The 12324-nt window shown below is 42.4% G+C and overlaps 2 protein-coding genes across 2 annotated transcripts; both read left to right on the top strand.

Moving 5' to 3' along the window:
* Nucleotides 1–2645: 2645 nt before the first annotated feature.
* LOC129105196 (odorant receptor 131-2-like) lies at nt 2646–4047 on the top strand. The gene is made up of 2 exons (XM_054616083.1): nt 2646–2798; nt 3214–4047. Exons 1-2 carry the CDS (start codon nt 2646–2648, stop codon nt 4045–4047), a joined length of 987 nt encoding a protein of 328 aa, XP_054472058.1.
* Nucleotides 4048–5521: 1474 nt separating this feature from the next.
* LOC129105195 (odorant receptor 131-2-like) lies at nt 5522–7243 on the top strand. The gene is made up of 2 exons (XM_054616082.1): nt 5522–5680; nt 6461–7243. The coding sequence occupies exons 1-2, from the start codon at nt 5522–5524 to the stop codon at nt 7241–7243; spliced, it is 942 nt and encodes a 313-aa protein (XP_054472057.1).
* The last annotated feature ends 5081 nt before the right edge of the window (nt 7244–12324 follow it).

The raw sequence follows: 12324 nt of genomic DNA, 5'->3' as shown, positions 1-12324 counted from the left end.
TCAATGACCACCTGTGTTGCAAAGCTGTTTCTTCTCAGCTGTGGCGTCACCTGTATCTTGCTCACTTTTGTAGCTCCTTTGAGCACAGGTGAAGTGTCCTGTATATCACCAAAGACTGGATCTGAAATGATTCTGACCTGGCACTCAATGAACTTGACAAGGTCTGAGAATCGTGCCCTTCGACCAGTTTTCTCCAGTACGTCACATGCCTTTGCTCTCCACTTGTCTCTTAGTTTATACGGAAGCTTCTGACTAAGAATCTTCATGTTCGCTGGCATGTTAAGTTCCTCCAAATATTGAAGATCTTCCATAGCGTTGGAACACTCACGGAGGAAAAGCCCATAAGCTTTATAAACTATAAACGGAATCAACAACCAGTACTACTAAGTTTAGGGCTTAGTCAGTACATTTAGGTCGAAAAACTGTTTGCTTCCCCATCAACAACAACCTGTGATCAGGTTCAATCAGGTTAAATGCCTCACTCTGCTGACCCGAGGTCAACTGAACCACACAGCCCCCTAGTGGCACGGGGTAAAATTACACGAAAATAAAGCACATTTAATATGGCTCCTACAGCATTGGTTACAGAAGGATTTCTAAACTTCTGAATGTTCCAGTGAGCACTGTTGGGGCCATAATCCGGAGTGGAAAGAACATAATTTCACCATAAACCGGCCACGACCAGGTGCTCCTCGCAAGATTTCTGACAGAGGAGTGAAAAGAATTATCAGAAGAGTTGTCCAAGAGCCAAGGACCACTAGTGGAGAGCTTCAGAAAGACCTGGAATCAGCAGGTACAATTGTTTCAAAGAAAACTATAAGTAATGCACTCAACCGCCGTGGCCTGTATGCAGGCTCACCACGCAAGACTCCACTGCTGAAGAAAAAGCATGTTGAAGCTCGTTTAAAGTTTGCTGCACAACATTTACACAAGCCTGTGAAATACTGGGAGAATATAGTCTGGTCAGATGAGACCAACATGGAACTCTTTGGAGGCCATAATACACACCATGTTTGGAGGTCAAATGGCACTGCACATCACCCCAAAAACACCAGACCAACAGTGAAGTTTGGAGGTGGAACATCATGGTGTGGGGCTGTTTTTCAGCATACGGCACTGGCAAACCTCATATAATTGAAGGAAGGAATGGAAAAATGTACCGAGACATTCTTGATAAAAATCTGCTGCCATCTAGCAGGATGATGAAGATGAAACGAGGGTGGACATTTCAGCAAGACAATGATCCCAAACACACAGCCAAGGAAACTCTCCATTGGTTTCAGAGAAAGAAAATAAAGCTGCTAGAATGGCCCAGCCAATCACCTGACTTGAATCCAATAGAAAATCTATGGAAAGAACTAAAGATCAGAGTTCATAGAAGAGGCCCACGGAACCTTCAAGATTTGAAGACTGTTTGTGTGGGAAAATGGGCCAAAATCACACCTGAGCAATGCATGCCACTAGTTTCTCCATACAGGAGGCGTCTTGAAGCTGTCATCACCAACAAAGGCTTCTGTACCAAGTATTAAATACATTTCAGGAAGCGTGTTCAATACTTTTTCCCTGTGTCATTCCATTTTATTACACATAACTTAATTTCTGAACTTATTTGTTTGGTTTTCTTTGTATGTATGGATTACTTGGGTTGTTACCGACATCTGGTGAACATTTCATGTCAATAGCACCTTTAGAAATATATTTACTGAGAAAAATGGTGACGTGTTCAATACTTATTTTACCCGCTGTATTTTGAACATCACAATTAATCTCGAAAGTGAACAACAGCATTTAAGAAACATATTTCAATTTATTAACGATTAAGCATGAAAATAGAGGTAATTAATCAAACAACATGGAAATTTTCTTCATAACTGTAGCTGGATGAAGTCATTCAGGTTACAACCGCAGCGTCCCTGATGCTGCCTCATATAAAGAGATGAAACTGCTTCACACTCATTTCATAACTGGTGAAGGTGGAAGCTAAAGCATACTATCTGAGGTAGAAATGTCTTTGATGCTATCATATTGCATTATTGCTGTATTTTATTATGGTGTTTTTTATAATGTTGCAATCCGTTTGAACTGTATTGAATTATTATGCTTAATTTCAACTTCTAAATTTCTATATACAATTTGACAACTAGATGGTGAAATGTGTTTTAAGAAGTGAAAAATGTTTCATCTCAAAACAACAAAAACAGGCTGTTATATTTTTAAATGATCGTTCAACATAACATATTCATGATTCATACATTCTTCTTTTAAAGCTGTTAAACTATTTTTATTTAATGAAGCAAATAAGATTTTCCTTTTCACTTTCACATCAAATGATCTTTTGCTTGTTGGGTAAGTGGGACAGTCTCATTCTGAAATGAGCCATCTACAATACTCAATATATAATATTTAATATATATATTTAATATGTGACTCCTGCAGTAAAGTAAAGCATGCTCCTGATGTTGGGAAACATCTAAGACCCATCCAAGAATAACAGTGATATTTTGGGATGGATCCATTCAAAGATAAATGCTTTGCCTATAAGAAGAAAAGGTCAGTGAATTGGTTCTCCCTTAAATTTGAATTAAACTAACCCTAAAGTGTTTGAAATGTTCATCAGAGGCTTGCAGGATCTTCAGATCGGCTCAATGAATTCATCATCTTCTGGCTTCAACGTGTCGACTCTGATTTATCGAGACTCCTACAGCACAGTTGTAGCCAAAAATGTGATTGTTATGGCTCTTGGCCTCATCATCAACTACATCAACGGTTCCTTGATTCACACCTTCAGAAAACACCAGGTCAGAATCCTTAAGCACTGATTTTGTATTACACTGTATTGTGTTAATATGTAAACTGTGTTATAACTTCATATACTATATTTCTTATATCTATATAACAATACACACAAATACCAAGTATCATTACTTTATAATACCACATATAAACCTGGTGAATGCAATATTATAGCACATAACACCAATGTCACTTCTGCCTTTGTTTTCAAGTTTTATATTCTTCTCATTATTTATTGTTTACTCTTACTATTTGTGTAAGGTTAATAAATGCTTATCTTATATCTTATTATCAGGATCAATTGTATGAATTCATCTTATGTTTCAGTTACCAATAAATGTAAAATATTGATCTTGATAATATAAGTAACAGATGGAATTAAAGTAACCAAAAGACCTACTTTTTTATCCACTCCTGTAGATATTTTATGTGAATCCCCGTTACATTCTCTTCATCCACCTGGTGGTAAACGACATGATCCAGCTGACGACAACAGTCAGCCTGTTCGTCCTAAGTTACATCTTCTACAGAATTAATGTTTCCTTATGTTGCCTCATTGTTACCTTTTCTGTCTTTACAACCCTCAACACTCCATTAAATTTAGCTGTCATGGCTGTGGAGTGTTACATCGCTATTTGTTTACCACTGCGACATGCTGAGTTCTGTACCATCAAAAGAACTTACATTCTGATTGGTTCCATTTGGGCCATGAGTGCAGTTTCAACGCTGCCAGATGTGTTCCTATTATTGGCTACAGAGCCTGTGGAGTTATTTCATTCTACCATTTTTTGTCAAATAGATGAACTCTTCCGTCACCCTATACACCTGAAAAAGAGGGAAGTTTCCTACACAGTTTACCTGATCGTTGTTTGGCTCACGCTCCTCTACACTTACATCAGGATCTTCTTAGCTGCTAGAACAGCTAAAGCAGCTAAAGCAGCTAAAGCAGCTGAAGGAGACACAAAGAAGGCCAGGAACACCATCCTGCTGCACGGCTTTCAGCTGCTGCTGTGTATGCTCACCTATGTAGCCCATTTGATTAGAAAGGCTCTGGTGTACAGCTTCCCTGAACATTATATAAATATAATCTTTGCCTCGTATATCATCGTTCAGATACTCCCCAGGTTTATCAGCCCTATTGTGTACGGGCTACGAGACAATACATTTAGACAGCATCTGAAAAAGTATCTGCTGTGTACAGTGAGATCAAGCATCAAACCACAGACTGTACTGAAATTCATGTTGCTGTACTAATATAAAATATATATATATATATATAGATATACATATATGTTTTTTGTATATATATATAAATATATATCTAACACACTGGAGCAGTGAACCCTAGGTCATAGGCTATTGTAATTATTACCAATAACAAGCTCCTTTTTGTAAAATATCTACTGAGCTGCCCACCTGAATATTTTAAAAATAAATACATAAGATTATTGAAACCTTATTTAAAAGTTTTCCGAATCAACTAGTTTGATTTAAATAATATCATTTTACAGGGATAACATTTCTAGATTAATTACATTTTCAGAAGAAATATGTTAGATCTGTTAATAATAAAATAATTATTCAGCTATAACAAGCTTTGTTTTTAAGCTTTTTTTAACTTTGATCCAAAGAAATAATGATTCAAAATTACATGAAATTGTGCGGTTTAAAGTTTCAAACACTTTACATTTTTTCAAGGGAGGACAAAAGATAATGAAACTGCATGCATGTGGTTTTATACATTGTTGTGCACAAAAACATATTTTAATATTGTTCTGTATTTGTATTTGTGTGCCGTCATATTAGAATGATTGTGGTTGTTTTGTTGTCAGAAAACAGATTAAAATATGAGATTAAGTCCATACTCTGTGATCTTTTCTTTGTATTAAGAGACATTACCTGTTTTATCATTATTTTGTGTGGGTCTCTCATTCTGTACAGTAACCTTTTAGAAAGGGTTTTTTTCTGCACTGTAAAATTTAACTACAGCTAAGAGGTAAATATGTTTCTATGGTTTTGGGGTGAACTTTCCCTTTAAGATGAGACACTGGTGATACTATTGTTCCTGTTCTGCAGCAATACTTTAAATAAATCATACTATATGATTACTTTGAGTATTCAGGTATGACATGATTGAAGGATTAATTTCCTATTACAGTTGCAGATATTTGACAAAACTTTTTATTTTGTGTGGAATTGCTTCTATAATCACACTAAAAGACCACAACGGGGGAAAGAGGAGAAAAATGGAAATAACGGGTTAGTAACAGTGAATTGTTTTCTAAAGCATGTAGGAATATTTTCTTTTTTTTTTCACAAATACATTTTTATTTTGCATCTTTAAGCTGTTGAAACATGCAATTTGTACATTGTAGTAAATTGTATACACATAGTACATGTACTAAACATATTAAATACTACATCTCCTAATAGGCCGACACATATACTACGTTACACACACAAACAGTGTGGGTGTGTTCCAGGTCAGAAGTGTGCACACGTACTTCATGAACCTGCTGTATAAATATATATAAACAACCCGATTCATCTCCATTTGAGGTCAGAGCTGATTTTCTTTGCATCACTTGACTTCTTCTATTTTCAAATTAAATTGGAATATGAATATATATATATATTGATGCAAAGTTGTCTTTTTGTTTTTTATTTGCAGTTGTTTAACACCATATATTGTATGCCTTAAGATTCAACAGGTTCATCGGACGCTGACATGAATTTGACACCGGGGGAAAGCAATGTGACCGGAGGAGCTGTGAGCTCCAGGGACGCGTTTGTTATGGCTTTTGGCAAGAATGTGATCGTCGTCCTCTTCGGCATCACCATCAACTACATCAATGCTACGATGGTCCACACGTTCAACAAGCATCATGTATGTCAAATTGAGTTACCACTCAAGTGAAGTTTTAAATATCTCTCCGCTCCTTTCATTTCCTTCTTTTCCTTTCTTTTCTTTTATGTCTGCTCTTTCCTCAATCAGATGGTTTAAAAAAGGTATTCAATGGTATTCTTATTCTGGTTAATATAACAATTTTCTAATTATTTTTGCATCAACACTTTTTCTTTCCTCTACTGGATTTCTTGTAAGAATTGCATGTCTACTTAAACATGAAAAATAGTTGAATTATTTCAAACTTGAATACCAAGGGCACTAAACATCCATTTAGTGGACAGGTAGTTACGGTAGAGCAAAAGAGGTAATTATTCAACTTGAACCTTCACGACCATGTCTTATTCTATAACAGAAAGACATTATAGAAATACTGTCATCTTTTTTTAGTGGTTGGCTCCTCTTCCAGTGACCGTACGCATAGAGTCTTCATGCCATGACAAAAGAGCATTAATATGAATATACGACCTCTACCCTCCAGTTGCTTGTTTAATACAGGACTTTAAGAATTTTCTTTTTCCAAATCAATTCGCTTCCACTGCTCTACTCACATAGAATTGTTTTGGAAGCAACACATCCACATAAACTTTAACTTGACTTTGACAATATGTGAACGTCATGTTATACAGTTATTGACCCCGTCATAGTTAATTGTCACAATCCCAGCGATTCAAGATAAATGTGAAAGACACGTCAAGTGGTACAAAACAAGCACTGAAGTCATTTCTGTAACCTAACCCCCGATTTTGCTGCTCGATTCAGATCTTCAAGATCAACCCTCGCTTTATCCTTTTCATCCACCTGGTGGTCAACGACATGATCCAGCTGACAACCAGCATCTCCCTCTTCGTCTTCACCTACACCTTCCACACCATCTATGTCTACTTCTGCTGCCTCCTCATCTTGCCAGCCATCTTCACCACTCAAAACACCCCTCTGAATTTAGCTTTTATGGCAGCAGAGTGCTACATTGCTGTCTGCATTCCTCTCCGCTACAACTCCATCTGTACGGTCAAAAGAACATATATTGTCATTGGGATAATCTGGACACTGAGTTCACTGTCCGTCCTGCCGGATGTCGTCATCCTTTTGGCCACTCAACCTCTGCAGTTCTTAAATTCCAGAGTGTTCTGCAGTAGGGACATTGTGTTTAGGAGCACCTACAGTCTAAAGAAGAGGGATGCATCACACATATTGTTTCTGGTAGTGGTTTGGCTCACTCTGTTCTACACTTACTTCCGAATTTTGTTTGTTGCCAAAGCTGCTAAAGCAGATGCTAAAAAGGCGAGAAACACTATCATGCTTCACGGCTTTCAGGTGCTGTTGTGTATGATGGTTTATGTGCAACCAATGTTATTTGCCGTGCTCACATACTTTTTACCAGGAAGTTTAGCAGCTATTAACTTTGCTCTCTTTATCATCAACCAAATCCTCCCTCGCTTTGTTAATCCTGTTGTCTACGGGTTTCGAGACAAGACTTTCAGGAAGTACATCAAAAGGTATCTGTGTATAGTAAACTGCCACGGGGCACATCTCAGAAAATAATATTTCTTCTTGTGCTGTTGGTAAGTGAAAGTCAGACTGTTGTATCTAGATTACTTATACATACGTGCTGGTGTTTTGACCAGGTGTCTTCTACCCCCACCGTTAAAGTTTTTTTTATTTTCTTTCTTTTCCGAGTCAAGAGTCAAAGGTCAGAGGATGTCTTATGCTGTACACATTGTAAATCCCTCTAAGGCAAATTTGTGATTTATGATATTGGGATATACAAATAAAGTGGAATTGAATTTCAGTTCACAAACTAATTAACCACAATTGCTGCTTTTTTCCCTGTTGTTGACGTCATAGATCAGCAGAAAACCAAACAATGCCGTGGTTGGGTTAATTACATCATTAAACGGCATTTCCATCAAATGTTTTTTTCACTCTAACTAGTGAGTCACATTTCTGCTGAATTAATTTGGTAAACTACAACGGTATTTAACCATTTACAAAGGTAAATAGATTTAGCTGTGATTTAGATGCAATGAAGTGATTAAAAGGATACCTAAGAAACTACATAATGATGGCGTTTTGTAAAAGAGTCGGATTTCATGCTTTGTCAGGTCTGTCCACAAGACGACATGCAAACAGCTTTTAAAATGCTTGTTTTCTGAATGGAGTTTGGGTCCATCAAAGCTAGACTATGCTAACAGTGTAGCTTCTCCATCAATATAAAAAACAACAACATCTAAATTAGGCATGAATACGGCAGTGACATTATTGTTGTTTTGTAGCCAATAATTGATTGTTCTGGCACTTGGCCTTACTATCAACCTTATCAATGGTACCCTGATTCACACATTCAGAAGCCCCAGCTCAGAATCCTTTAGCATTATATTAGTATTCTTTAAACAATCATTCCTAGCATGACATTGTCTATATTCTAATAAACAATATTCATATTTATATTTATTCCTGTATCAAATTATTAATAGAAACTACATAGCTACGCTAGCGTCTTTAGCATGGATGTAGAGTGTCTGTTCCAAGCCCAGAACCTTGTGGGTCGAGGGGAGTCCAACTCTAGGTCCCATAAACAACACATTATATGTTTGTATTTTTTTTCAGTGAGTAGCTCTCAATAAAGATTAATTCAATTGCTATTGTCACGGATGTGGTGTGGACCCAAAAGCAGAACGACCAGGAGACAGATAAAGTTCTGGAGCTTTATTTAAAGCTGAGCACACAGCAGACAGACAGGCAGGGTCAGACTCGCATTGGGAAACAGGCAGGGGATCAGGCAGACGGAAACCAGAGGAAGCGGAGGCTAAACTCGGGGTCGGGGACAGAAGGCTGAGTCGTTGACCGGGGAACAGGCAAGGCAGGGAAGTCCAGACAGGCAGGGTCGGCAACGGGAAATCAGTCCACGGGAAATTGCTGGAAGGTCTGACATAAATGCAACCAACGATCTGGCAGCGAGTGTGTGACTGACTGGGGTTTAAATACTGCAGGGTGGAGGTGCAGCAGAGTGAGCAGGTGAGAGGGATTGAGCTGGTGAGGTGGGCGTGGCAGACAGGTGCACTGCATGAGGCTGATTAGGTGAGTGAGGGAGAGTGTGGTGAGAGAGAGGGGGCTTGGAGTGGCCGGAGTGAACTGAGAGAGAGTGACAGGCAGGTGAACAGAGTGAGCCAATTAGGTGAGTGAGACCTAGGCCGTTTCTCAATACCAAGTATGGTCAAGTGTGGACTTGCAAACTTGCAAGTTCATACTTGGATAGTTCGACTCGGGAGTACAAACTCCCGTATTGTAGCGACCCAGCAGGACCATGGGGGGGATTGATGGGGAGTTTGTGGGGGGAAGGAGTTGCCCTAGTTCAGCCTGATAGGCCAGTTGGGATAAGGGGCGGGAACAGCCGGTTTCGTTCTTCGCTATGTTGTTTTTGGGCACTCCTCCAACCCCGTTAGTTAGTTGTACGGGAAGGTCAATAAAGCCTGGTTCTCCGGTTAAACACCAGCCACTCTGTGTCCTCCTCATTCCGCTAGTTAGCCCCGCAGTGTCGGACCGCAAACGCTACACTGGTGTCAGAAGTGGGATAGCCAAGCCTCCATTCCCCTCACACGCGCGGGCTACCACCGCTAGCTGCTACCACCGCTAGCTGCTACCACCGCTAGCTGCTACCACCGCTAGCTGCTACCGTTGGACCGAGATGGCTGAAGGAAGAATCGGAGGGTCCGACCTCTTTAACCTATACACTCCGCCGGACACACCAATGATAAAACCAACTGATGCAAGCCAAGCTGTAAGGAGAAGAGAAGAAAGGTCTAACTCACCACTCGCCACTTTGCTGACTGAAGTCCCCGATTTTGTGAAGGAAAGCCCATTCCATGTTACCGCGACGGCCGGGCCACGCGCCGTTGAGAGAGAGGTAAACAAACATGCGTGCAGACCGGACTTCAACCAAACAGACGACGATGACGTCACCGCCCCGAAAGATCGTCAAGGTAAAGTGGGTGGCCAACCAAGGTCTATCCCAGAGTTACAAAAAGACAGTACAGCTCAAATAGAAGATGACTTCATGCAAAGAATGAGCATGGCAATGGAGCGTGCTTTTGGACAATTTCTTAATAGCTCTAGAGGCAGCATAATGTCCATGATGGGGGAATCACAAGGCTGTGTTATTAAACCACATGAAGCAGGGAACCATGCTGATGCTAATAAAGCTAACAATGCTTATGCAACAGTTGCTCTTGACAGAAATGCTAAGGTTCCCCTCGACGTACCATATTCCAAGTCTAACCCCCAGTCCGGCGAAGGTACGGAGGCAGCTACTTTCCCTAGGGGGAGGCTTGACGGGTGTAGCCCCCCCATCGTAGCCCCTGTTAGTTCCATGGCTGTTGCTAACCAACTAGCTGACCTGGTTCCGGCTCTGACTACTGCACTTACTGCTGCCTTGGGTACTCTCCAAAAACCAGGCCCAAACCCCGTCCCCAGGGGCAGCCGCATAAAATTGGGACGTTATGACGGCCTCACATCTTGGGAAACATACTGCGCCCAGTTTGAGCTGCTAGCGACAGCCAATGAATGGTCCCCGGCTGAAAAGGCTGTTCAATTAGTCTCAGCATTGGAAGGGGAGGCAAGAAGAGTACTGTTGGATGTGACCACAGCCGACCTAGGAAATCCACAAGCTATATTTAGGGCCTTAAAGAGCCGTTTTGGGAGCACCACTCCTGCAGTTGTGATGAGGCAGAGGTTCAACGAACGAGTGCGGGAATCCGGAGAAAAATTAGGAGTGTTTGCGGCTGAGCTGCGTTACCTCGCAAAAAGGGGATTTCCTGATTTTGATGACGCAACGTGCTTGGTGTTAACTAAGGAAGCCTTCATTCGCGGCCTCTTACCCCTCCCATTGCGCCAGCAAGTCCGACTCGCTGACCCACAGACCTTGGAGGCAGCACTAGAGAAAGCATTGGCAGTGGAAGACATACTCACAGAAGGCTTGGACTACCAACCCAGACAGGTCTCTGTACGGCCTAAGACCCAAGCCATTCAGCCTCCTGGACCTACCTCGTACCCAACAGGCTACGAACGCAAAGCGATGTCGCCGGACGACCGACAGAACCAAGTCTGCTGGAAATGCCACCAAAGAGGTCACCCATGGCGCCTTTGTACAGTGCCTGATTCTGCCCTGCAGGAGCCGGGAAACGCTCAGGGCTCGGTGTAAAGGGGAGCGACCCGAGCCACCCTTCGCTCCCCAAAGACAATGACACACGACCTGTTGCAAAAGTGCCTCACCACCCTGTCAACCATGCTCTTCTTCCCCATAACGCACTCACCGCCGACTGCTGTAGAGTGCCTGTGTTGGTTAATGGCCAATGGACCAAAGCCCTACTGGATACAGGATCAACTGCGTCGCTCCTACACCCAGACCTCGTGCCTGCCGGAACCCAAACGCAAGCAACCGATGTTCAACTCACCACAGTTACCGGGGGAAAGGCTCCCATGCTGGGGAGGTGGGAGGCTCTGATCGAAATAGAGACCTACTCAGCCTGCCAACCAGTCTGGGTCGCTGAAATAAAAGAGGACTGTTTGCTGGGAATGGACTTTCTGTGTGCGGCAGGAATTTCACTAGACTTCGGAGCACGTACCGTAACGTTCAAAGACGGGACGTCCATTCCCTTCCTGAATGATCTCCACACTCCCGAAATGGCCAACAAGGTTGGTGAGAACGGGGATGCAGAGGGGGACCCACCATGTCCTCCACAATGGGAGGCCCCTTTTGCAGAAAGCCCTCTTCCACTGTCTGACAACCTCATACCCCCAGAACCAGACGCATGTGCCCAGTCACACCCCCATGCTGTCATACGGATTGCAAGTGTGGTCCCCATCTCTGGGGAAGAGTCATCAGCCGGTAAAACTGTCAGAGGCATCTGGGAGAACAGTCGGGAAGGCCTAAACTCTGAGCAACAGGATAGGTTATGGAATCTCCTGTATGACTATCGACACAGTTTTGCCACTGGCCCCAACGACGTTGGCCAAACACATTTGGTCCAACACTTTATTAAAACAGGGGATGCCCAGCCAATCCGCCAGCGGCCTAGACGATTGCCCAAAGCCCGCCAAGGTGCTGCTGAGCAGATGATACAAGAGATGAGGGACGCTGGCATTATTGAGCCATCAGAGAGTCCGTGGGTGTCACCAGTCGTAATGGTTCCTAAGAAGGACGGAGGCTCAAGGTTTTGCGTCGACTACCGACCACTGAATGACAGAACTGTGAAGGACTCCTACCCACTGCCGCGGATAGACGAGTCCCTCGATCACGTGGCTGGTTCAGCATGGTTCTCCTCATTGGACCTCCAGAGTGGGTATTGGCAGGTGGCCATGGCCCCAGAGGACAAAGCCAAGACCGCCTTCACCACGGGACGTGGCTTGTGGCAGTTCACCACCATGCCATTTGGGCTATGCAACGCCCCAGCCACATTTGAAAGGCTGATGGAAAAGGTCCTGGTGGATATGCCCCCTGAACGCTGCCTTGTCTACCTGGATGATGTCCTTGTCCATGGACCATGTTTTGACTCGGCATTGGGGAGCCTGATGGAGGCACTGGAGCGGATTAAGCGTGCAGGACTGAAGCTTCATCCGGGGAAGTG

Source organism: Anoplopoma fimbria, chromosome 17, assembly GCF_027596085.1.
Source record: "Anoplopoma fimbria isolate UVic2021 breed Golden Eagle Sablefish chromosome 17, Afim_UVic_2022, whole genome shotgun sequence".
Classification (NCBI taxonomy): domain Eukaryota; kingdom Metazoa; phylum Chordata; class Actinopteri; order Perciformes; family Anoplopomatidae; genus Anoplopoma; species Anoplopoma fimbria.
Note: the sequence above shows the minus strand (reverse complement) of the source record. Positions and strands in the feature narration are given on the sequence as shown.

What these genes read in the sequence shown, in the direction of transcription:
- LOC129105196 (XM_054616083.1), top strand. Translation starts at nt 2,646, where the DNA reads ATGAATTCATCATCTTCTGGCTTCAACGTGTCGACTCTGATTTATCGA. An exon ending in ACACCTTCAGAAAACACCAG is followed by an intron (nt 2,799 to 3,213) that starts GTCAGAATCCTT and finishes CCACTCCTGTAG; the next exon opens with ATATTTTATGTGAATCCCCG.
- LOC129105195 (XM_054616082.1), top strand. Translation starts at nt 5,522, where the DNA reads ATGAATTTGACACCGGGGGAAAGCAATGTGACCGGAGGAGCTGTGAGC. An exon ending in ACACGTTCAACAAGCATCAT is followed by an intron (nt 5,681 to 6,460) that starts GTATGTCAAATT and finishes TGCTCGATTCAG; the next exon opens with ATCTTCAAGATCAACCCTCG.